This window comes from Netta rufina (assembly GCF_964035555.1).
Source record: "Netta rufina genome assembly, chromosome: 7".
In the NCBI taxonomy this organism is placed as follows: domain Eukaryota; kingdom Metazoa; phylum Chordata; class Aves; order Anseriformes; family Anatidae; genus Netta; species Netta rufina.
Genome location: NC_140130.1, coordinates 5,147,473 through 5,171,752, shown reverse-complemented (window position 1 = coordinate 5,171,752; position 24,280 = coordinate 5,147,473). Strand labels below are relative to the sequence as shown.

The window sequence follows — 24,280 nt, the reverse complement described above, 5'->3', positions numbered from 1 at the left end:
TCCCCGTGCTTCTCCCAGACTGAGGAATCTTGGATCAGCTGGGAGAAGTAGTGAGAACAGACACCTACGCAGGGCAATTACCACACCCCTCTCCTTATGCCTTGATTATAAAATCATCACCAGCATGCAAGGGGAGGGAGGGACGGGAGCCAGGCAGGTATTCCCAGGAGGTCAGAACCAGCCCGACCTCATCCTACAGCCCCGGCCCAGCTGCTCAAAGCCAGCTTCAGCACCACTTGCAGTACAGAGCAGGCAACACAGACCAAAAGCCCTGTGCCAGGCTGGACTAGGAACAGATCATCATCATCATTCCCCCCTTAAAAAAAAAAATAAGTCAAGACCAGCAAATTTTAGGACAAGTTAATGAATTGCGGATTTTAATCAACAGTGGATTTAGCAGTGGTATGCTTAGAGGCAGCCCAGCAGCTTGCTTAGAGCATTGGAAAGGAACATATTGCAGACTGGATTAAAGTGAAACAAGGAATGAAGACACAGGAAAGCCACGTAAATGATAGCAGGCTTCAGTGCTGACTCGCAAACAGCTCCAGCAAGAACTCCCTCCAGCCTGCACCGAGGAATTGCAACACCACGATGTTGCCTCACAACAGGCATTGCGCTCATCCAGGGAAGAGACCAGCAGTGGCAATCCCTGGCAAGCCTGCAGCTGCACTCAGTATTAAAAAAAAAAAGGCTTGACAGGACATTTGTGTTGCAATGGTAACCCGAATCAAGTCATTCAGCTTCAGATTCTCTGCTGGAGAAGCTTCAGGTGACATTTTGGGCTATGCAATCTTCTGCGGCAATGGGACACCGACAAGATCAAGATCCTTCAGCAGCTAGCGCACACCAAGGAAAGGACCACCACACACTTCCCGGTTTACAGAAGTTTTTATTGTTCATTAAAGAAGCCTTTGTGCAAAAATCAAGACAATGTTTTTTAGAAAGCAACTGCACGTTGTCCCCCCCCACACATGTAACTCAAGCGGGTCGGGCGCCACATTCCACAGGAAGTGAGAAAACCGAAGAGATGCCCAGCAGGAGCACAGGACTCCCCCCAGCTCACCCTGCCCTAGAGGCTGCGTGAATCAACCAACCCTCCGCTGCTAAAAAACATGAAAATTAAAACCTTGCCAGCCTGTAAGAGCAAGAACCAACCCACTCCCACCCCCCAAAAACTCACGCAGAAGAGGGTCACCCCCTTTAAAACAAAATCCTGTGCTACGTGCTGTGGTGCGACACAGGCTGTACCTCTAGGGCAGCGATGCTGAAGAGAGCCCATCGCCTATCTGGCATATCAACCCCTGCTGGGATACACTGCTGGAACCACTGCACAAGCCTGCCAAGACAAAGCTACGGATATTTTACATCTTTAGAGGAAATTCGTTAGTTTTTTGAAGCAGTGAGCACTTCAGAGTTCTGTACACGTACAAACAGGAAAGACAGATCAGTATTGGTATCTGCCAACGCTGCCCAGACATTCAGTATGTACAAGTAGTAATAAAAAGCTGCAGTTGAGTGGTTTTCTGCTGAACTCCATAAAAATTAGTTTGCTTGTTCCTGAAGCACTGCTACTGGAGCTCCCGCCTCACCCAAGTGACCGCACAGAGAGGAGCAGTTGCTGGCACCTGTCTGTAGAGGACTGGAATTTTCAAAGCTCCACCTCAGCCCAGCTTCTCCTCCCCAAAGGTCTCTCCAGAGCTACTTTGGTGCCTTTTGGGGCATTAACTTCCTCCGAATTTTGCACTCAATGCCAGTAAGGTGCTGTGAGGTCTGTCTCAAGCAACATGATTCTCATCCTCAAGCCCCTACCTCGTGGGCCTGACTTGTTTCCAGGGTAGCAGCCTGCCTTGGAAGTCTCCTCATGAAAATTTTGGGCCATTTCAGTGGGATACTTTCTTACTGCACCACTGCAAAAGGCAGCTTGCCCGGTTATGTCAAATACCTACCACAGTATTCTTACGCTGCCATCTCCACTCACTGCTTAGATACATTTCCCAACAGAAATGGAAACTCCAGGGGAAAAAAATGTATACTTCCAGCTACTCAGAAGGGTGAATGCCAGTGAGACTGAGCAGCAGCAGTGGAAACTGCCTGCAAGCCTCACAGCACCTCTGAAGCTTTAGGTGACTGAAATATGCTGTGAGGAAAAACCAAAAGCAGGGAATGAAGCAGCCGCAAGACTGAGCAGAATTGAGCAACTAGGGCAAGGAAAAAAAAGGGAGCCATTCCTTAAGGATGTCGCAGCATGCTTCAAAAGACTGAAATCCCACTGTTCAGCGCTCGACAATAAAACACCCACGCTGAGACTGAGCAGGCCAAGGAAATAAAAAGGACATGATCTAATACCGAGGGAGGGTTTCCTTGCCTATGATAACACCACAAGCTGGAAGTGTGGTCACTCAAGCGCAAATGCGTCTCTTCACATACCAGGTACTTGGAAAGTTAGCTGGGCACACAAAGCCCCCTTCCCTGCATTTGTAAAGCTTTGAAAATTCCAGCTGAAGGGATTCCAGGATTCAACGTTATCCCTTAGAGTTCCCCTACAGTCAAACAGAAAAATTAAAATTCCAGCCAGATGTTAAAAACACAAAGCACGTAGTCCTTCCACTGCTGACTACAGAAAGACATTTGAAAGTTTAGTCACCATCTTTTTCTTTAAATTAAAAGATAGTAGTCTCATTTCGTCTTCTCTGCCATCCTTCCCAGCACCTAAAAAAACACTTCAGCCTACCAATTAAAATCTACAACACACTGACTATTTTTAGGAGCATAATGAGTTAAACTGTACAATCAGAAGTATCTTTGTTAAGTCAACGATGAAGATCTGATCCTTCAACAGCAGCACTGCTACAGAAGAGTTACAATAAAGGAACTTGAAGGTCAATTTGTTAATGAGGCAGATAGGAGGGACATTTGAGATACAGCTCTCCAGCCTCGGCCCACACTTTTAAGAGCCATGGCAAACTTTCAGAACTGGAAATACTTCTTCTAGTTCCATACATGACGTTTGCAGTGATCAACAGCCTGCAGGGAAAGAAATAGCATACGTGAGTGGAAAAAAAGCCTGTTGGCAAACGAGCAGCCACTTATATATACAATTAACACCTTATTCTGAGCTAAGGTTTTGGGATCAAATCTGTTTTTCTTTAAGCAAGTGATTCTGTGGAGGACTACAGCAAATAATATTTTTGTCCCCACCCAGAAGCTTCAGGAAAGAACGATGATGATCCTTGGCCAGTAAAAGGCCTGGCAGAGAGAGCATCAGCCCACAGCAATACTGAAATTTCTAGAGCCTGATCAGAGGTCATGACATGGTCACAGGCTAAAAATACAAAGCTCAGGCTGCACCTTACTACAGATTCTGAAATGCCTGCAGAGAAAAAGGAGGAAAGGGGTGAGGAATCAGTCTGCTTGAGAAAGCTAAGGGCTATGGAAAAACCTCTGATCACTCACCCACATGCAGCTAGTACCCCCTTGCTTTTTGAAACTGAAATTCACCCACTTCAGAGCATGCTACAGAAGCCAGAAAAATAGTTTTTAAGGAGGTACCAAAGAGCAACAGGAAACTCAAGGCAGAATCCTGCCGTACGTACGTTGCACTGAGCAGCAGTCTCCATGTTCTTACACCAGTAACCAGGACCCCAGACACAAGCATCATCCCCCAGCAGGGGCTGTTTAGCTGATCCGCAGACTCCCAGTTTCTGTGAAAAGAACAGCAGCACAGTCAGTCTCTCTCCATTTGCACCAGAAGACCCTGACAGCAGCCCCACAGCCGAGCTTCCACCTGAACAAGTGCAGGAGCAAAGCTGAGGTCACTTCAGGAGCTCCTGCAGCACCATGCTCCACTGACAGCTGCAGTGAATCTGCAGCAAATCTGACACAAGGAAGAATTGAAAGTTAATTACTGCTTCACATCAGGCCTTGAGAAACAGCTTCTAGAAAGGGACTGTTCAACAGCTGCCACTTCACTTCCTCTGGCCACATTCAGGACACACTACGCTCCTTGCTGAACCCCAGCAGCTCCTTCCCTCTCTCTGTCCTTCCTTGCACAAGGCTGGCAGTCACACAGCTGCCCATTCATTACGCCCAAGGCCTTGCACAAGCGAGTTTGCTCCAAGCATTCAGCGTGCTCATCTTTATTCCAGCAGAGTTTCTGCATGCGAGGCACTGAAAGGCGCACGGGACTGTATCGGGGCCCATCCTGAATAGAACTGAACGCCATACTCACAGTGCAAACAAAAGTGGGGTCCATCATCTCTGCCAGGAGTTGCACAACCACGGGTTCATACTGTTCCACAAACTGAACGCACTGTAACAACACACAGGTTGAGAGATTCATTTGTTAAAGCCCTGAAAAGGTCAGAGGAAGATATGCTCTTTAGCAGGCAGGCCAAGCACCCCAACAATACGCACCAAACCAATTAACCAGAGACTTGAGCTCTGCGGAGGAAAAAGGGTTCAGCAGCACATTAACTACAAAACTAGATCGTTTTTAGTTGACTCACACCTGTCTGCAGACACAGAGTATGTACGTGTACAAGGCTACGATTAGAAAGCTGTCAAAAAGAAGAGAACCAAAGCAGGACGGGCTTTGATTTGCAATGTTTAGCCTCCTAAAGCAGAGATCACTGCGATTTCATGAAGAAAGCTCACTCCAGTTGCAGACAAACATCCTAAACATGCACTCATAATGCCTCTTACACATCTTTAGCCCAAGCACTTCCCATCCTCAGCAGCCAGCCCTCTAGTGGAGAGGCCATCTCTGAGGCACAGAGATGTTGGCACTCTCAGCAGAGACTAATGGCACCGATTAATAAGTCAACCACAGCTATTACACAGCTGCACAGCAGTTAGCAGGAATAGCTGTTTCACAGCTGCTTTAAGCCTGAGTATTAGATGCCTGCTACACTTATAAGCAGTCACCACTGCTGAGCTGACACCCAGCAGCCACCTAATAAGATTTTCAGGTAAATCTTGATAGCAATGGCCTAACAGGTGTTGCCTTTTGCTATCTCACTGGAATTATGCCAGCCTACTTCCAATTACTTTGTTAATCCCCTGAACAAGATCAGTGAGGTGGGGAGAGAAAAAAAAAAAAAAAAAAAACTTCAGCTGTTCCTACCCACTGTTCTCACAGGATTTCCAGGCAGACCTTTACTGACTGCAAATTAGTACAACAATCCAGCCAGTCAAGCCCTTGAAAGCCTCTGTCTATTCAAAGGGCTGCCAACCCCCAAGGATAGGGAATGGGAAAAATCTGGTGGAAAACCTAGTCCCTCCACACCCCCAAACTCCTTCCAACCTCTGCAGAGGGAAAGATTCCTCCCACTCTGACATGTTATACTGACTGTTCTCATAAAAAGCACCACGAGGCACCACTACCCTTTAGCTTTTCCAAATACTCTGCAAGATGTTTTATCCTTTTGTTCATCTTTGACTGCCTCGTTCCGAGTGGAAGGCAGGCTGCCATGCAGCCAGGACTGCTGCAGATGAAGCCTGCTCTCCCCCACCCCACACACAACTCTTTTTTAATTCCCTTTCTCTACTGCACACAAGAGACTGCTATGCTTTTGTGCTAGCTAGTGAAGAGTACCAGACCATCAGCAAGATGACTGCGTTTCAGCCTGCTACACGAGATGCTTTACCTGATCACTGACGGACTCTGGCAGGAAGTGGCAGACTTTTTCCAGTAAAGCCTCAATCTCAGCTGTTGTGGCATTCTTCTCAAGCTCTTTGTCTGCATAAGCAACTACCATCTTGCAGATATCACAGAAGCCACCTGCAGGTTTCACCAAAGCTAAGACAAAAAAAAAAAAACACATCAACACTTTGGTAGTTCCCCCAAACAGAAGAAAGGAGGCAGCATCACACCAAGGACAGAAGCATGGGTCCTCAGAGGATATAACCACCGGTGAACTGCTCATTTAGCAACTGCACTAATTCCTCATTACCAACCTGGCTGCTGTGGAGGCTTGTTGGCTGCACAGCACTTCAGCATCACACACACAGCTTCAGGGTTTGTTGCTTCCAAGAGCATGTCAATCAAAGCCTGGCCGTAGACTTCAATGAAATCCTTACACTGGTCTTTGACACTTGCTGGGAACAGGTAGCAGACAACCTCCATTTCATGCACGATTTCCTCCTGGAGTACAAGGAAGGATTAGTAGCAAACAAACAGAAATATGACTCAATTCAAAAGTAAGTTTTTTGCTTACTCTGTCCTAACACAGAAAGAGGAAGCTCTTGCTCTTGTGAAAGTAACAGAATTAACTTTTCCTTCCCTCTTCTAAAGCAGCAATAAGTCAGCCCCATTTTAGCCAAAGCCTTGGTAAAGATACCATTTTTGTCACTTACACACCTCTGTCTTGTTGCTCTCCAACAGGCCAGTCACTTCTTTCACCATAGTCTCACAGATTTCACACAAAGAAAAGGTCTTGTCTTGAACCGAGGCTTTCTGAGTACACATTTATACAAAACAATAGATCAACACATGAACAGGTTTGACAGAGAACAATTCGTAGAAGATCAGTCTAACAGCATTCACATTCAGGTCCAGCACACTAACTCGTTTACCTGGCTAGCTAGTTTGAGCTGGATTTAAAAGGTCTTGAAGAACCCAAAACCTCGGAGGTTTTAGTAAAATGCCTTTCTGTAAAGTAATTTTGTATGATTATTTAAGACCACAGTCCTCATGTTGTGTAAGGCAGGGAGCTGCCTTACAGAAATAGGCACTGCCACAGTGGCTGGAGTCAAGGGAAATATGAAGTGTTCTTTAAAATGCACTGAGAACTAAATTTGTTAGAACTGAAAGCATCCTCCTGTTTGGAAAAAAAAAAATAATCAAACTGAAGGACTTGAAGTAAATTGTTTGAACTCTGTTCATCAGAGGGTAACATTCTGCAAGAGACTTTCCTTTTGAAAAAAAAGTTCAGTCCATGTCTCAACCCAAGGGCTGTGGGAAGCTGAGGTGCTTCTCCAAACTTAGCTTCAGTGTTTTGACTGATCAGAATCACCTGTGCATGGGTAACACTGTCCCATTTTAAGAGTGTTCATGGGATAACTAAAAATAAAATTTGTCAACAAGTCAGTCAGCTGTCTCCTACTTTACAGATCTACCTCAAAAACAAGAGGCAAGGATTTCATATGCGGGAAGACTTGGGGCATTCTCTGTATGCAAGCTTTTATTTTTCTGTTCCATCCAGTTCATTACAGTAAAGCACACAGGACAGCAAAGCCATTGGGAACAAGAAGTTATCTTACCTCCACAGTTTCCATTTTCACTTCATGAACCACCTGAGCTGGCACCAGAGTCTGAAGGGGAACAGATTTCACAGAAGGACAGAATCCAACCATGGCACAGATGTCCTTTGGTTGCTGGAAAGAGAGGTATAACACATTTCTAAGAAAGGTATAAAAAGGTATTGCCCTTTTTAGGGAGCTTGTGGGAATGCAAAGAGAACAGGGGCCAAAGCTTTAAAAGGCTCCAACACAACTAGAGTTTCAAGACTACTTCTACTTCAAGTACTGCCAAAGCATTTGATGTGGTTATAGCCAGGACAACTACCGAATCAAACTTAGCAGCTCCTTTAAAAGAGGAAGAGGTTAGGCCACATCACTTTAAAAACCCATTTTCCAGGAGCTAATACATGATGCAAGCCCTTCAAAGGAGTTGACTTAAGAGCTACCAACACCAAAACAGACCACCACCGTCCCATTAGACCTGCGTCCGTAAGCTGCTCCCCTGAAAGCTCCAAGTTATTACAGAAGAGGCTGATTATCCTGACTCCAGAGTTCACCCAAGAACTGGAAGCAATGCCTAGGAGAAAGGACTCCTTTTCTCATCCACAAACTACCTGCTTTAAAGCATCCAGTAACACCACACCTTGCAAACAGAAACAGATTCCTGCATTACTGAACACAGCCTATAAGAAACAAAAGTTAACCATGTTAAAGCCTCTTTTTTTTAAAAAAAAAAAAAAAAAAGTATTTGCATTAACTATACAAATTTCTAGTGTTCTTCTCACCACCAGAAGTAAAACAGAAGCAAAGCCTTTCAAAAGGCCAAGTCTTTTGAGAAAGGCCTGAAAACTGATGTTACTAAATGCAAAAATAGATGCTCAACATCAGGCAAACTACTCTAAGGAGGCCCCACTACCTAGACAGCAGGAAGGGCTGTAGAGAATAATACACTAAATTTGAGTTGTCATCATCCACCTGCCTCTCCCCATCCCCCAAGTCTATTTAAGCTATAAAAGTTACCTTTGGTCCTACAGGTAATTAGAAAATCACACCCCGCCCGGTTAGCAGGGCATCGAGCTTCTCACAGCAGAGGTTTATGCAACAGCTCGTGTGCATCACGCCACATCCTCATGCACAGGCAGAAGCAGCACCTCCAACTGGCAGTGCTGCCTCAGACCCCAGCAGGCAGCACCTTTAAGTCAAGCCCTTTGGTTCATGCATTGTAGTAAGCATTTCCCCAGAGGAATGTTAGAGCAACACCCACATACACACGACAGGTTCTCTCTCAGAGAGATGACAGACACAAGGTCTCCCCAGGACTGGTTAAATTAGAAGCCCAAACGGCTCTAGGAAGCAGGAGCCTGAAGGTCTCCCGCACCTTCTTTTCAATTCTGAGCATTCCCTACAACTGATCCACTATAAATTTAAAGATTAACCAAGAAAGGACCCAGGGACAGCTTCACTCAAGCCCTTTTGAGCCCAAATATTAAACCAGAAGCTGACAGGAGCCTCTGGCTTGCTCTCCCCACATCTATCTATCTGGTATGAAAACGAGCAGATCTTCCACTCCACCCGCTGAAATCTTGGTATCACGGGCTGGTAGCCAGAGCTGCAAGTAAGACTGATCCACTGGAGGAAATCTACTGCCTTTCCCTGTTTTTATCATATAAATATCCCTTGTATCTGTCAAAACTGAGTACAATCACACCATGTACACGGCTAATAAAGCAAGAAGTGAACTACAAGCCCTTTAAGAGCAGTAAGTGAACTACAAGCAGGCTATCACCACAGGCAAGTTGCTCACCTACCTGATCCTTCTGTTGACAAAGGAGATTGGAGACAGAGGAAAATAAGAGAAATTAAAGATAACAGTTAAGAAAAAAAAAGTCAAAAGCATTTGAACTGCACAAACTCTTTCCATGAAGACAGAGCATGACACTGGCCCCATCCCAAACACGCACCTGAACTTCAGCAGTGCTACAGCAATCCACATTTAATATTCAATTGCACGGTGCTAACCAGCATTATTTATTTGAAGGTATTCAGATGTCCTGGGCAAGACTATTTTCAGAGTCTGAAAACTCAGCCAGATGCAAGGTGTGGTCAGATTTTGTTTTCAGGTGTCAGCAACAAACTGTGCTGCAATGCTTACACAGTTAGAAACTAGCTGTTGTTGGAAGGAGTTGTCTCTTCTGGTTGCCTCCAACCAGAAGTGTAAAAACAAAAAAGGCCTCTGTGTTGCCAAATTCATGTTCACAGTAGCCAGAGGCTCTATTCATAAACACATGCCATAACTTGCTACATATTTGCACTGCCTTCTCTAAAGAAAGGCCTGCCCTTTAAAAAAAAAAAATAAATTCTTTGAGGTCTGGGTAAAGAAAAATGCTATGGAGGCGGTGAGAGGTAATACATATTGTTGCTGCAGAAGACCAGGACTGGTGCAGTACCACTCCCTTCCTACAGCTCCTATCACCAGCCCAGAGAGCAGCAGATTTGGGACAGCAATTCCACAGTGAGGAGGTTTAGTCTTGCTTCAAGTAAGACACATTATCTCTAGCACTTACATGAATGTATTTTGCAATACTGTGACAAAGACCAACATGCTTACACAGTATTTGAGGGGAAAAAGTGCAGGACTGAGAGAATATAAAGAAACATAAAACCTTTTCCTCAGTGTCTCAAAGCACTGGAATGCCTTTTGCACTGGTGAAATAGTTGTGGAAGAAGAGGAAAGAGCTGAAGAAAACATTCAGGGACGTAGGTCACTACTACCCAATTAAATGCCACATTCAAAGTGTTAACAACAAGACTCATTGCAGTAAAAGTCTGGGTAGAGCTTTTGCTCTGTTTCCTGCTTCCAAACAAATCAGCTACACAAAGCAGAAAAATGAAAAGAGAGCAAATATTACAGTTCACTGATCTTACCATGTGCATCATCATCTGGATAGCCAAGTCAGAATATTCAGAGATATAGGTCTTGCACTGCAGGAAGTGGGAAAAAGAAAGTCTTGCTGTCATTATCAAGCCACTTAAGCAGTAGAGGCAACCTAGAATTTCCTAGTACTTCTCAAAGTATTTACATGCTCTACTTAATAACTATACTGTTGTCTTTCAGAGCTCGTCCCAAACATAAGGTGACATTTCAGGTTACACAATCACTGCCCACATGGCTGTTTATCTAGTAAGTCCTTCTGCTCCTCTCAGGGCAAAAGCACACTGGTGTGACCCCATTACCCTGCCAGGTCTCTTTGAGGAAAGATGTCTTTAAGGGCTAGCAGCAACTTCCTCCTTCAACCTTTTTCCCCTCCTCCCCATTCCCACCACCATTTGTTTGACCTGAAAGCTCACGATTTCAGTGTTGAGGTGGTGGTGTTATACTGTGTAGCACATCCTACATTACACGTGCTCCTTTGTTTAATTAGAGGTTATACAGAGAGGACTAAGGCACTGACAAATTATTTTATGTTTATACACAGAAGTGGATTTTTAAGTAGAAAGATAACTTGCCATATCAGCCATTCCAGGTCCCAAACGGTCACATTCCTCCTTGGCATGAGCGACTAAAGACTTGACAAACGATGAATTTGTCCTGACAGCTTCCTGAACATCAGTAACCAGCTGAATGCAGTCTTGGCACACGTCCCCATTTCCCTGGGCAAAGAGTGAAAAGAAGCTTAAACTGACACATCGTCAAACAGCTAATTTTAGAAGCTTCAATTACTAAGTTTAAAGGCTATTTTGAACTACACACAAACCTAAATAAATATGCTATAGAGTACCTAATACGAAAAGACCAGCTACTGTTGGTACGTGCAACAGCCACTAGGTGGAGATTAGGTACCTACCGACTCGGCTGCAAAACTCAAGATAATTGTTAAGATACCCAATCAAAGTCTCTTGGGTTTGTTTAGAGGGGGAAGTCTTCCAAATCTGGCATAGCTCTCCACCCACAGCAGCTTGTTCTCCACCCACCCGTTAACTCCCATGTCTAAGCTCAGCCTCTACTCCCAAGTTCATAGTCTCATCTACACCCCTTTGTCAACGACTTGTTTCTGAGCCAGTCACCTCTGGACTCAGAGGCAAACGCTTCCTCTGAAGGGCACAGTCAGGAGACTAATCAGAAAGCAGGAGAATTCTTTTTTCTTTGAATGCTGGTGCCAAACTGACTGGTGCCAAACTTGCTCTTGGAAGAAGCTGTTTCCAGCAAGACCTGCTTGACAGTCCTGGATGGGAACAGCCCAGCACAAGGCTTAGCTGCACAGGGTAATCCAAAGCAACACATGCAGTCCACGTGGGCTGCAGCTATTACCTCACTTAGCTTTAAACCCTCAGGTTAGGGAAAAAAATTATATGTATATGCAGCAGCACAAAACTCACTAGGAGACAGTAACTCAGGTGAAGCATAAATGCTGAACTCGTGCCAATCACCAATAGGCTCGTACACAAAGGAGCACTGGCACTCTGGAACAGAAGGTTCACTTCTCTTGCACAGCATAATGTCATTGAGTTCTCACCTTAGACTTCTGCTTGGGCTTGTCCTGAGGGTAAAGGAGGAGAGGCACGTTAGCCATAAGCGGGGATGCCAGTTCAGAGAAGTCCAGCTCCGGTATCTTATTGGTCTGGAGCTGTTTCTGAAGTTTCATTGCTGCAAGGTGCTTCTGAAGGGACTGGCACAGTGAGAGGGCACTGCATACAACTTCAGGTTTATCCTGAGGGAGAGAAGATACATAAATAAAAGCTCTAGACTGATGGCACTGTTACACGACAGAGTAGAGAATCAGTCAGCTGAAACATTATTCTGAAACATTTTCCCTTGCTGTAAGGAAGCAATCTGCAAATAAATTTAAAGAATGCCAATGAGCACTGACTCATACAGAAACAAAGGATCACATGCACCATCTTACACAGAACTGAAATTCAAGAACCAACCAGGGCACAATTTTCAATTCAGTTACAAGCCATTTACTTACAAACTCCTCCTTGACCATATCCATGATAACCGGCAGGTAGGAATCCACAATTTCTTTGCACTCAGAGGCCAGGCCTTGGTCAGGAAGAAACTCACACGTCTTCTCCAAGTAAGAGCGGATCTCATCCTAACAGGACAGAAGGTTATATATCAAAAGGCCATGTATCAAAAGCTCTTTCCAAATGCACGATGCCTAAAGCCTAAGAAGGCCCTTGGAGTCAGGTAGGTACAGCCAGCCACAGCAAGCAAAACTAACTTCTTTCTTCCCTTCTTAAAAATTGGAACTATGCTTGCCAGCTTCCAGCCAACTGGGACCTCTCCAGATTCCCAAGACTACTGAAAAATAAGAGGGGTCCTGCAATGCTGCTCTGAGGACACTGCGACAAACCCTATCGACTTGTATGCATCCAGATGGAGCAGCAAACCCACACCAGGTGTGAGTTTATCATCCCTGCAGTCACAGTCCTCCAACTCAGGGAACCTGGGGGTCCCAGAGCCCATCACTGATGTCGACAACAGAAGCGAGGAAGGCACTGAACATCTCTGCTTTGTCTACATCTGTTTGTGAGGTGGCCATCCTCATCAAGTAATGGACCTGTGTTTTCTCTGGCCCTCCTTTTGCTGTTATCATTTAACAAAAATTTATTGTCCCTCACAGTCCTGGCTGGCTTCAGCTCTAATTGAGCTTTGGCCACACACATTTTCTCCTTAAAAAGGTGAACAGCACGATCACTATGGCCAAGACAGAAGTTTTGTATTACAGCTTTATTTTCCCCAGTCCTTCAGTGAGACCCTCACCACAGTGAGAACTTTGAAATACTTCCTGCAAGGCCTGCACAACGCAGTCTTACCCCCACAGACCATTTACATTTAAGAGGAAGTGAAATTATGGGCGGGTGGGAAAGTGATCTGTTCACACAAAGTACTCTGGGCTCATGAAAGATGAAATGAAGAAGTCACATAACCAAAATAAAGCCCACTTCACCTGCTGTAATCCACTTCTACACACTGCACTATCCCACCCTCAAGATTAATGGTCCACTAGCACAAGAACAATCACATTTAGTATCTACAGACAGTCAGGGACATGTTAGAGAGGGCAAGGCTTGAGAATGTGCTAATCTCTACATCCGAGGAGGCTGCATTTCAAAGCCCTACCCTATGTAACCTTGCCCCTTTCCACATTTGCTGTTGAGACTGGGAAAATATCATGCAGGCCCCTTTTAACCCCTCACCTCAAGACCTTGTTAGGACAATTAAATCAACGAGTGCCTTTGGGGCAAGAAGAAGGGGAGCTCTGCTTACCTCTGTGCCATTGTCCTTCAAAACCTTGCCGACCACTGTTACAAGCTCCTTGCACAAGTCACAGGGGATGCTGTTCTAGGGAGAGAAGTAGTGTTACTTGCGAGCAGAATTAAGTGCCTATAAAAGCAGTGTGCACGGAACAATATGAAGAACAAGCATTACATTCAGAATTTAAAGAAAAAACACTGGTTGAAACAAAGGGGGGGGCATTTTAAAATAGTGGAGCTATTCCAAGCATGTTCCACTCCAGTTTCTTCAGTGAACCAACTGGATATGAAGAAGCAGGTATCCTATCACCCGCTTATCTCACCTAGTCCCACCACCCTTGAATTGTAAAGTTTATTGCCCTGAGAAGCACCCCCCTGAACCTGTTTTTACTCTGATGAGTCCAAATTTCCAAAAAGCACTAGAAGCACAGGAACCTTCCAGACTGCTTCACTCATTTCTATTACACTCTGCCCTTCTAACATTCCCCTTTTCCCCTATTTTTTCACAAGCTGAAACACGCCTGGGCACATATACACACAAGGTGGGTTGAATGCAACCACATATAAAATGCCTTTTTCCCCAAGAAAGCTGGGGAGCACCACCACAAGGGGTACAGCTCTATCTGTAAAGCAGCACTCACTTTTAGCAGAATTTGAAAAGCCATGACAAACATGGCAATTGTATCATTATGCACTGTCAGAGCTTTCATAATTTAGCACATGCTGTACCCTTTGTAGAACATTAACCTGTAATAAAGCCTAAAAATAAAAATGCTGTGTGTTTATTTTTAAATAAACCCGTGAGTTTGTCATGGCTCAGAGAAAGAAAGGGCTCTATGAATTAGGAATCTTAATACAGAGGAATGAGCCTGAAATCCCCTAGCTCTGTCCCACATACTGCTCAGCAATTGTGCAACAGGTCACACGAGAAGTCAGCAGACAAGTTGTGCAACGCAACAAAATGGAAAGCAACCCTTATCTGCCACCCAAATTAACTCGTGGCAACCAAGACGAGTCAGATGTGTCAGATGTAGCACTTAACTCCAATCAGAGACTGGAAAATCTTTGTCGGCATACGAAAACCAGCCACCCAAGCTGCAAGTGGGAAGCAGACATCTCAGCAGTTGATACTTACTACAGTGGGCTTGTTCCAGACGTTCTGCTGGCAGTGCTTCACCGCTCCGCATTGCGATGCCGTCCGAAGGCTCTGGCACCACACCTCCGGGCCCTTTGCACAGTCCTTCTGCCACACGACAGGGCTGGCCACAGCTGCCAAAGAGAGAAGCGTCCTTTCAGTTGCACCTCGGAACGATTTGCACTTCAAAGCAAGCAGGTTAATGCCGTACCATGTAATTACAAACTCCATTAGACCACTTCGGTTTACTAACACTTTTAAGTCCTCCTCATCACACAACTACAAGAGAACTTGAAGCAGAGAAACCTCTCCTTGCAGAAAGCCACGCTTGGGACAGCGAGCTGCAGCCCCTGTCCTCGCAGTAACTTCCAACTCCAAAGCAGCAGCCGCATCTAGCCTGTAATTGCCGTCTGCATTCCTTCTCCCAGGTGATCGCTCTCCCCTCCTGGAGCAGAGCTGTGACACTCATTTGATTAGAAGCCACGACGGTGCACGCATTTGCATGGAAGACTTCAGAGCCAGGTGCAGGCTGAAACACTGCTCACAGAGTTTCAAGAAAGTCAAAGCCAAAACGGGACAAAACAACACGAGACATTCTCTCAAATAGTTTTTAATCCAATTAAACCCATTTAGATTTTATTTCTTCTTGCTCAGTTCACCTGTGTGCAGAAAAAAATGAGGACAAGCCCTTGCCTGGACACTACCTCCACCCACACAGAGCTGTCAGGTCACCTACCAAGTTTTGAAGTTAAATACAGAAAGCCACTTACAGGGAGCCTCCCTAAAGACGTGCAAAAGCTCTGCACTGTTAGTAAGCCATGGGACGAGTCAACAAAGCTCACCTTCTGGCGAATTTTAAGCCTTTTTATTTGTTTATTGTGCTGGCCTGCAAATGCCACTGGACCAGACGCTCAGCTTCATCCAGTTTTCTAAATCCATCCTACCTGTGGGTAGGCTCAATTTCTTCAGCAGTCAGCCTCTCTTAGGTTGCACTAACCGAGGAAGCAGCAACTCCTGAAATCCTACAGCAGGCAGGCTCCAGTGAAACCTGTTATGGCCTAATCCTACAGCACGCTGCTGTCAAAGCTTAAAAAAACCAAGCCTGTCCAAACCTATTAGCTGTATAGGTGTTTTTCCACAGCCATTATTTTCACATCAACACTATTTACCCATCGCAAAACGCTGTAAAAATTACATTGTCAGCCAAGAAGCAGAAATTAAACTGTTTGATTGCTACGATGCTCCTCGGGAGGTTGTAGCAGATGAATAATCACTTTTCTATTTCTCCCATCCTGACTACGTAATTAGAGGATCAACTTAACAGCTGAATTACCAGCACATCTGCTAGGTACCCAGCCAGTACGCATCAAGTAGAGCCAGATAAACAGTGCTTTATAGGTGACAGTCTGCAGCCTTTCAGCTGCTGATTTCTAAAGCCTGTTTACACTGCATTTCACAGAGGAATGACCCATTTATTTTAAGAAAAACGTGCTTGGAATACTTAAGCTTCCACGCAAGGGCAAGAAGTTTGTCACGCTCTCTCCCAGGAAAAAGCATGGAAAAATGAACATTTTTCAGCAAAGCAGCCCCTTAGGACTGTAGGAATCAAGCTTCTAAACTTGTGAGCATGCACAGTTGGCAAAATATTTGCAGATGGCCTGTTCTAATGTGCAACATTTATCTGGAAGCACTAACCAGAGTAAAGTTTCAAAGCCAGCCTGGTCGGGCAGCTAGCTGCTAGCTCCTGGCAGGGTGACAGCAAGCCAGTAGCCACTTGGTTGAGGCAGGAGTTATTCTCCCCGGTCAGACACTGGCAGCAAACAGGGTAGGAAGCTCTGGAGTCATATCTGGCTAAAGTCAAGCAAGACCTCGACTTTACACATGGGAATTAAGGGCTTCTAACGATTTGGAAGTAAAGTTTTTAACCTATGCCTTCAGTTCTGTGCATCAGAAGAAAATCCCTCTCCCTCCCATCTGCAACATGCAATAAAGATACAAATCTACAAAACAACATGAGTTATGCCAGGCAGTTTAAGCTCTCAATCTAATAGGGCATCTAAAACACAAACTGAGGAATTCACACAGTAATTTGCACTGGTTTGATCCAGCTCTTAATGAGCTTTCAGTTTCCTGTTTGGCTTTTTATTTCAACATGCCCATCACCCTGTGAACCTTAAGATCCAGCTTTGGCACAACCTCCAGCAAGTGGTCTTCCTCCTCCATCTCTGACCTGCTCATCACAACCACAGGACAGCATACTCGGCCACCAGGCACACGGATTTGAGCACAGTGGCACAAATGTTACCTGCAATCCTCCAGAGGAGATCGGAGCCACAAAAAAAAATCCCACACAACTCAGAAGAGCCTGAGACAAGTAAGAACAAGTAAGAAGTATGAGAGGCATCAAGCAGGTTGTAAGCAAGCACTGAAAATGACCTATGCAATGCAAGAACCCCGAACACCTTCCTGCTGGCATGATGTGAAGCCCTCACTCCTGCACGCCACCACAGCAGGATGGGACACCAACACATCTGCAAGGCTTGCCCATCAAAAAAAACAAGAGACACAGGGAACTTAACTGGTTATAAGCACAACTTTCACCTGCAGAGAACAGAGGTACCTTTCCAGCTACCAAGGACATGGGGGAAGTTTGTTTTTACCTTCTGGGAAGATAAATCTACATTTGAGGCTTTCAGCACAGATCTTTCTTGTCAAATGGTGACAGCAAATTTGGTTGGGCCACACGCTGCTGGTACATTTTAGAAGAAGCTACAGAACAAAGGCAACATCTGCTAAGTGAGGCATCTTTTCTTCCATCTTCCACAGCGACTTTAAATATAAGTAGGCTTGCACCAGTTTGCATTATGTTGAATTGTATTACCCAACCCAATTTCTGGTATAAGGATGCACCCTCACTGCATTATCCACCCCTCCCTTTCTGAACATCCAAGGAAAAACAAACAAAACTAAAATCTTCTACATTAATCCAGCTTTTGCAGATTCAGAAAATAGCCTCAAGTCCCTTACCATCCCCACTACTTACTTCCTTTAGCTTGCTCTCCTCTTTCTTTTCAAGACAGCATTTTTCCTTCTCTACCAACTTGCATTACAACCAAACTTCCCAGCGTTAAGACCTTGTGCTGGCTCACAGCAGAACAGTTACCTTGCCTCCTCCCTACAGACAACCTCTCCAGCAAGACGGGTGACACTTTAATGTGGTATTTCACCTCCCCAGCACAGCAGCAGCCTGAAGAAAACAAAGCACCGTCAGTTACCTTGCACAACTCTTAATACTTGCTGGATAAACCCAATGGGATTACCTTCTTAGTTACCTCTGGCATCCTTTTATTTCATACACTGTTCTCTACCTATCTGAGGTCACCCTTTTTTTTTTTAAACAGGTTTCTCCTTTCTCTGTAGATGAGCTCTCAGCAGTCACATGCCATGCCCTTCCAAACCTGCTCCCCTTCCAAGAAGTTCTCACAAGCCACTATTTTTAGAGAGCCAGACAAGTTTATCTGTAAAGGCCAGGGCGCTTCACAGCTCCTCCTCTTCTGTGGCTCAGCCCTTCTTGAGCTGGTTTCTTCTGTTTTAGCAAGAACAGCCTTTGCTGCACCGAACTCCTCCTGAATTAAGCAGAGAGAAAATGGAGGAGGAAGGAAAAGGGGGAGGTGAAAATGCAATCCACGTACCAAATTAAAGTGCTTTCAGATGTAAAAGGCTTCAGCTTTCAGGCTTGCAGCCAAGCTGACAGCCCACAGGCACCCTGTGATCCTCCTACTGGCAGCTTCCTGAAACCAACCATGAGACACTCAAACCCACTGCGACTTCTCCGATGCTCCGGGAACAAGCGTTGCCTCAAAAACACCGCCTGACAACAAGCAAACCCCTCCAAATCAGAAAGATAACAGCAGAAGGAGGAGCAGCCTCTTCCCAGAGGCCCAGGTCAGTAACTCTTTCAGTCAGCCTCTTTTTTCCTTGATGCTCAGTACCTGGGAGGGCAGCACTAACACAGAAATCAGTCAAGCAGGGGTGACAAACCCCTCAGACTGCATCTTTTCTACTTGTAGGTCTTACAGGACCACGCACGTGGAAGCATGAGGAGCTTCTTCACTCCTTTTAAGCAAAGAGCAACCTCGAAGAGGCTTACAAGGGCTGCATGCTGCTGGAAAAATGGTTAGGTTATTACCTCTCCTTCCCTTCCCTCAAGCACCTGTGTTAGACTTCTTCCACGGACAGCCAGCCCCAGCTTCTCCTCGAGATGGGCAGAAGAACATCTGAAACAATCTCCTCCAAAGCTGTACTCAATCTACTAATGAGACTTTCGTGATCAAGCTAAATTAACACCTTATATAAGCTCCTATGAACAGGGATTCTACATGGGCCAGACCAGAGTCCCTAAAGAGCAACAGGATAAACTGGGAAACTGTCACCCAGAACACAGAAATTCAGCTTGCAGACTCAAGTCTCCTCCAAACCTGCTAGGAAAGCCTCGAGGTAAGCAGCATGGACAAATTAACCTGCAATTGGTGAGAAAAAGGAAGAGCTGAGCTGTTCATTATCTTAAAGCCTTGCATTCAAACATGGAAGATAACTTAAGGTGCTATCAACTCTTATGCCTTCATGACAATCCAATTTATTCCAAATGTATCAGCATCCATCAGGAGAGATGTTTTTTTCCAGGCTATCCCACTTGGCAGTGTTTAAAGCAAAGCCATTATCTCCCAGAAATGCCCAGAGACCAGCTGAATGCATCCATCTCCTCCACTCCGCACTCAGTAACTGTTTTCCCCATTTATTTCCAGAATTGCATGTGTAAAGTGTGTTCAAGCTAAAGAAGTCAAGTGGGATCAACTTCTCTTCATTGCATCTGACAAAGTGTCAACAAGTCAAGGGGTGTCCACAACCTCAAGTTACTGAAGGGCCCGGTACTCCACAGGCTCTCCGGTCAGTTAGTGAGTTTAAGGAGCATTTCACAAGTTGTAACCAGCTCACACCACTAAGAACTCCTGCCAAAGTCTCCTGTGCTTTGGGATTAACAAGGCAGCAAACACCCGCAGCATGTGCAAGACTACAGGCAGGTTGTGGGGTAAACAGATGAGATCTGGCTCGACTTTATCAGCCCTCCAGATGTCAGCTAAAATCAGAGCCTTCCTGTCCGCTATCTGCTCATCAAGTATCGAGCTGGAAACATTCACAGGAAGCAGATCTTCATTTCAAGCTCTTCGTTGTGGCGGGGAGTGCCCGCCTATTCTGGCACACTACCTTTGGTGTAAAGCATTGCTCCCACCTCGGACGCGCCCTCGCTTCCCGCAGCAGCTAGAGGTGGCGGGAGGAGCAGCTGCACACAAGGCAATCACAACAAAATTAAAGAGAACAGAACAGGATGAGCCAAAGCAGTGAAATCAGCTCTGCTGCCCCAAGAAGTGGTCACGGTTCCTGTAAGGCTGAAAGAGAAGCACAATTTCTATGCTGATCAGAGATTGCTACGAGGTTGCCAAGCAAGCAGTGACTTCTCCCTGGGATTTTCCTGTGACAGAAGCTGGAAGAGAGAGCTGGATGTCCCAGAGCATCTGGCAGTCACCAGGGGAAAGCGGTCCCATAGAGGATGTTGGGATCTTTCCCAGGAGATTATGGGAAGAATTCTCCCTGCAGCAGAAGTTCTTCCCTGTAGAAACACGCCTAAATGTTAGGAACATGCTTGTTTTCCATCTCCATTCCTGATGGTTTGGGGTTCTCTGGGGGGAAATGGGTGGATTTCACGTAAATTTCTGCAGAAAATCTGTATTGAGCACTCCCCTTCCTCCAGGAAAGTAGACTCACCCCAGCTGCTAATTAATTACATTTAGAGTGCCATATCTGGATGAGGAGAGACCAAGTCCTTGGCCACAGGTCACACTGCACTCCCAGCACAGCGCAGGTGAAGTCCAGAGACACAAAAAGCCTTCAGAGAACAGCAGGGCAGCTCTGGACACCGCTGGAAGCAGCAGTCTCTGGAGCAATGCTCTTCTCCCTGCTGCCATCAGAATGAACACCAGAGGCAGAGGACAAGAGGAGGCTCCCTTCAGGAAGGGAAGGACACGAGACCCCGCAGCTGAGCAGAGGACACATGCCAGAGGGATGAAAAGGGACATTTCAAAGAGGACATTTAGCCACGGAGAGCCTGGAAAGGCAAACTGGTGCATAAACTGCAAGAATAACCCAGGCAGGGGAACAAAGCAACTGAGAGCAGGAAAGAATGAAGTGCTGAACCCTGATCTGTGCATACTAACAGCCTGCATCCACAGGCAAACACAAAGAATTTTAAACTCATTTCTGGAAAAAAAAAACAAGCCTTGAAATCTCATTGCAAGATTCAGTTACTCTGGATTCAAACCCCTCTAGATGCAGACTATTGCAGAAGCAGAGAACAAAGTTTAAAAAATAGAGTAAACAGAGCAAATGTAAGCCTCCTCCTTGAGAGGAGGAGCAATGTTGGTATCTGAAAATAAATATTGCTCTGTGACGCAGCACACAGACAAGCAATACCCCAAAAATACCCACGCAGACTTCAGAGACCAGAGAAGCACCCCGTGTAACTCGCAGCAGCACACCACAACTGCTCCACCAGCAGCAAAGCCCGAGCTCCCCGAGTCCTGCTGACATCACCGTCACCTGATGGAGACACTTCCAGTTTTGCTGACGAGCTTTCATCCCCTCTCCTTCCACCTTCCACATTACCTCAGCTGCTAAGAGCTTTCCAGAACTGCTCCTCTGTGGTACGAGGCACGGCACAAGCCGAGGCTGCAGGCAGGCTGCAGCATTTCTGCAGAAGCAACCACGCAATTCACTCAGGGCGGCCGTGAGCACGCAGCACAGCTTGTTCAGTTCCTCCAAGAACAATTCTTTCTATTTCTGCCCCTTCCGCAAACAACGCAGAGATTGTCCAAGGGCAGGTTCACACGCCAGTCACGTGGCTGCAGCAGCACTGTCACCAGCATGTTATGTGATGGTGTACACCTCATACCCACAGCACTCCTCTAACACAAGGACTTTAAGACTCCTTCCTTCCCCTGTCTGCCTAATTTCATGTCCAGCACAAGCGCAGCCTTGCTGTTGGAAATCACTTTCCCTGCCAGAACAAGCTTGCAGACTCCAGAGCACCGGTCTGGCTCAATTATCTGCCCTTACCACCTCCTCCAGGAAATTCAGGTCAGGCAGACCAGCTCAGGTCTTCATCTGATGGTTTTCTCCTCCTCCACGTTCTGGCTGGCGCTTGCTAGAGGAATTACCAATCTTGGGAGGAAGGAACATTAAGTCTGCTATTACAGGAGGAATAAAAACCACATCCTCAAACTTCTCACTTTCAGCTCCCTGCTCAACTTTCATTGTACCAGGAGAAAGAGAAATGAGAAATATGCCTCGCTCAGGAGACACCAACTTCTGCTAAAGCTCTGCTCCCAGCCTTCCTTCTCTCCTGATGGCAAAGATCAGCAATAATCAAAAAGCACACTCCCAGCATCACAAGCTCTCTACAACCTGCTTTATTTTAATTCCTTCGTGTCTCCTTTAAAGGGAAGATGCACCGGAGCATTTGTAATTAGGTCAACCAAAAACCCTCCTGGCCTACCAGCCGTGCTGTAAGCCAGCCAAGTAACTCCATTAGGACACAACGACAAGGGTAGCTAGGTTTTGATGCAGCTAATTAGCCAACTCGTCACACAAAAGCGGTGTCCCAGGTTGTCACAGCCAAATCTCCAGAAAAATCTGCACGGCAGTACCGTAGGTGAGTCAATTAGCTGTCATAACTGGACTCTGGTGAAGAGAGACAGGTGTTTATTTCTGTTAAAACAGGGACTTCCTAGAGAAAAACAGGACCAACGAGTCCTCTGCTCTGCTCAGCTGCATGCACATGCCCTTAACAAGCAGCCCAGGTTAACTCTCATCACTGAACTGGTTTCTCATTACAATTTCCCTAAATACACTAGTGGGAAACTTGGGAGAACGCTTCCAAGACAAAAGCTTTTTGCTCTTAAAGTGCAAGAAACCACAATTTTAGGGACTCGAGAACAGTCCCAAGGGAAGTGATAACTGACAGGAGATTTTAGCACAGAGCCAACACAGCAATGACATTATTCTAGCAGGTAAACAAGCCGAGTGGAAGGCAGCGCTTGCTTTGTTTCCAGCCTGAAAAGCCGGGGTTTCTCCCCCAAAATGCCCCCGTATGGGTACGGCAGAAGGGCAGTTCCTGGAGCATACCAGTAGCGCCCAGCTCTGCGGTGCCAGCTGGTTACACCTACGGCTTCCAAACAGCTCCTTGGGCTTCTCTGTAGCTGACTGGTGAAATACAGCTGGTTTAAACAAATCAGCTGGACGTTTACAACATTTCATTTAAAGGAAAATTATCCAACTAGGAAGCCGAGGTGGATCAGCCCCCTGCTGTATCCCTGCACCTCTATGTGGGGGTCTCTATGGCACAGCCTGCAGGGATACACCCCTCAGGTCAGCCCAGAAATCATTTCTTTAGCTGTCCAGCTTCCTCAAAACACAAGTATTGCCCTTGCTAATCCCTAGCCCTAATGGCTAACACGGAATATTTCTTATTTCCCCACCACCGCTTTCAGACGGGCCGCAGCCAGCAGTAACACAGCGCAGGGCCGAAGCGGTGGGATTTTCCAGCAGGAAACCCTAAATAACACGGCTGACAAAAGCACCTAACGGGAGGGGCAGCCCCTTGGTGCCTCACAGGGGATTAGCAGCGAGCTGCCCCTGAGGTGGCAGAGATAAACGGGGCCTCCTGGAAGCGGGACAGCTCCCAGCAAGCACCCTACAGGGCTGCAGGTCCCGCAGGTGCCTTTTTCTGCTCGTTTCTGAGGTAAATATTTAATAAAAAGCTGTTTTTTTTTAAGGCACAGCTCCCTTGAGGCCAGCAGAGCTGAGGGGACCCCCCCACCTCCCCCTCCCCACCCCTGCTCCTCCGAGGCCGCTTCTCCCCCAGGCCCAGCCCCGGCGGCTGCTAGGAGATAATTAAAAAATAATAATAATAATTAACGCTTTTACACCCCCCTCACCCATCCAGCGGCCGGAGGTCGCCGCAAGGAGCCCGGGGGCTGCGGGAGGGAGGCGAGGGGAAGCCGGGCCGGGGGAATGGGGTGATCCCAAGCAGGGTTTTGGGGTGCCCGGGGAATTTTTGGGGTGCCCGGGGGAGGTTTTAGGGTGCCGGGTGCCGCGGGTGCCGCCCGTGCCGCTTACCGGCCGCCAGCAGCGCCAGCAGCCCCAGGAGCGGCGCCGCCATCGTCCCGCGCCCGTCTGCAATGCGGCGCCTCCGCCGCGCCCTATTTATAGGCTGCGCCGCGCATGCGCGCCCCGCGGGGACACGCCCCCCCGCGCGCGCCCCCGCCCCCGCGCGTGCGCCAGGGGAGGGTCGCGCCCGGCGCCCCCTCCCCTCCTCTCTCTCCCCCCCCCCTCCCGCGGTGCGGGGGCCGCGCATGCGCGTTGCGGCGCGGGGCTGAGGGGCGCGAAATGGCGGCCGCGGGGCTACGTCACGGCCCCAATGGAGGTCACCAGTGAACGGCCCCGTCCCGGTCCCCATAAACACCACGGCCCCAACAAACGTCAGTTTTAATGGCAGTTGTACAAAACACAAAGAGCACTCCACAGCCCGGC

At 46.7% G+C, this 24,280-nt stretch overlaps 1 protein-coding gene across 2 annotated transcripts; it reads right to left on the bottom strand.

Annotated features, from left to right (window-relative positions):
• Positions 1 to 869: 869 nt before the first annotated feature.
• On the bottom strand, positions 870 to 23,940 carry PSAP (prosaposin). 2 transcript variants are annotated; one of them, XM_084290520.1, is made up of 14 exons: positions 23,867 to 23,940; positions 14,636 to 14,769; positions 13,514 to 13,588; positions 12,210 to 12,335; positions 11,754 to 11,948; positions 10,747 to 10,890; positions 10,156 to 10,221; positions 7,261 to 7,374; positions 6,359 to 6,454; positions 5,956 to 6,142; positions 5,646 to 5,797; positions 4,229 to 4,309; positions 3,594 to 3,701; positions 870 to 3,024 (listed from the first exon to the last, which is right to left on the bottom strand). In XM_084290520.1, the coding sequence occupies exons 1-14, from the start codon at positions 23,907 to 23,909 to the stop codon at positions 2,989 to 2,991; spliced, it is 1,557 nt and encodes a 518-aa protein (XP_084146646.1). In that variant the 5' UTR covers positions 23,910 to 23,940; the 3' UTR covers positions 870 to 2,988. The 2 variants fall into 2 exon arrangements, with proteins under 2 accessions (XP_084146646.1, XP_084146647.1); XM_084290521.1 differs by having other exon boundaries at positions 10,165 to 10,221.
• Between the last annotated feature and the right edge of the window lie 340 nt (positions 23,941 to 24,280).

Coding starts and splice junctions, on each gene's coding strand:
- PSAP (XM_084290520.1), bottom strand. CDS start 23,909: ATGGCGGCGCCGCTCCTGGGGCTGCTGGCGCTGCTGGCGGCCG. Junction 11,949..12,209: donor ATATGGTCAAGGAGGAGTTT/GTAAGTAAATGG, acceptor TCTCTCCCTCAG/GATAAACCTGAAGTTGTATG. Junction 3,025..3,593: donor AGACTGCTGCTCAGTGCAAC/GTACGTACGGCA, acceptor CTTTCCCTGCAG/GCTGTTGATCACTGCAAACG.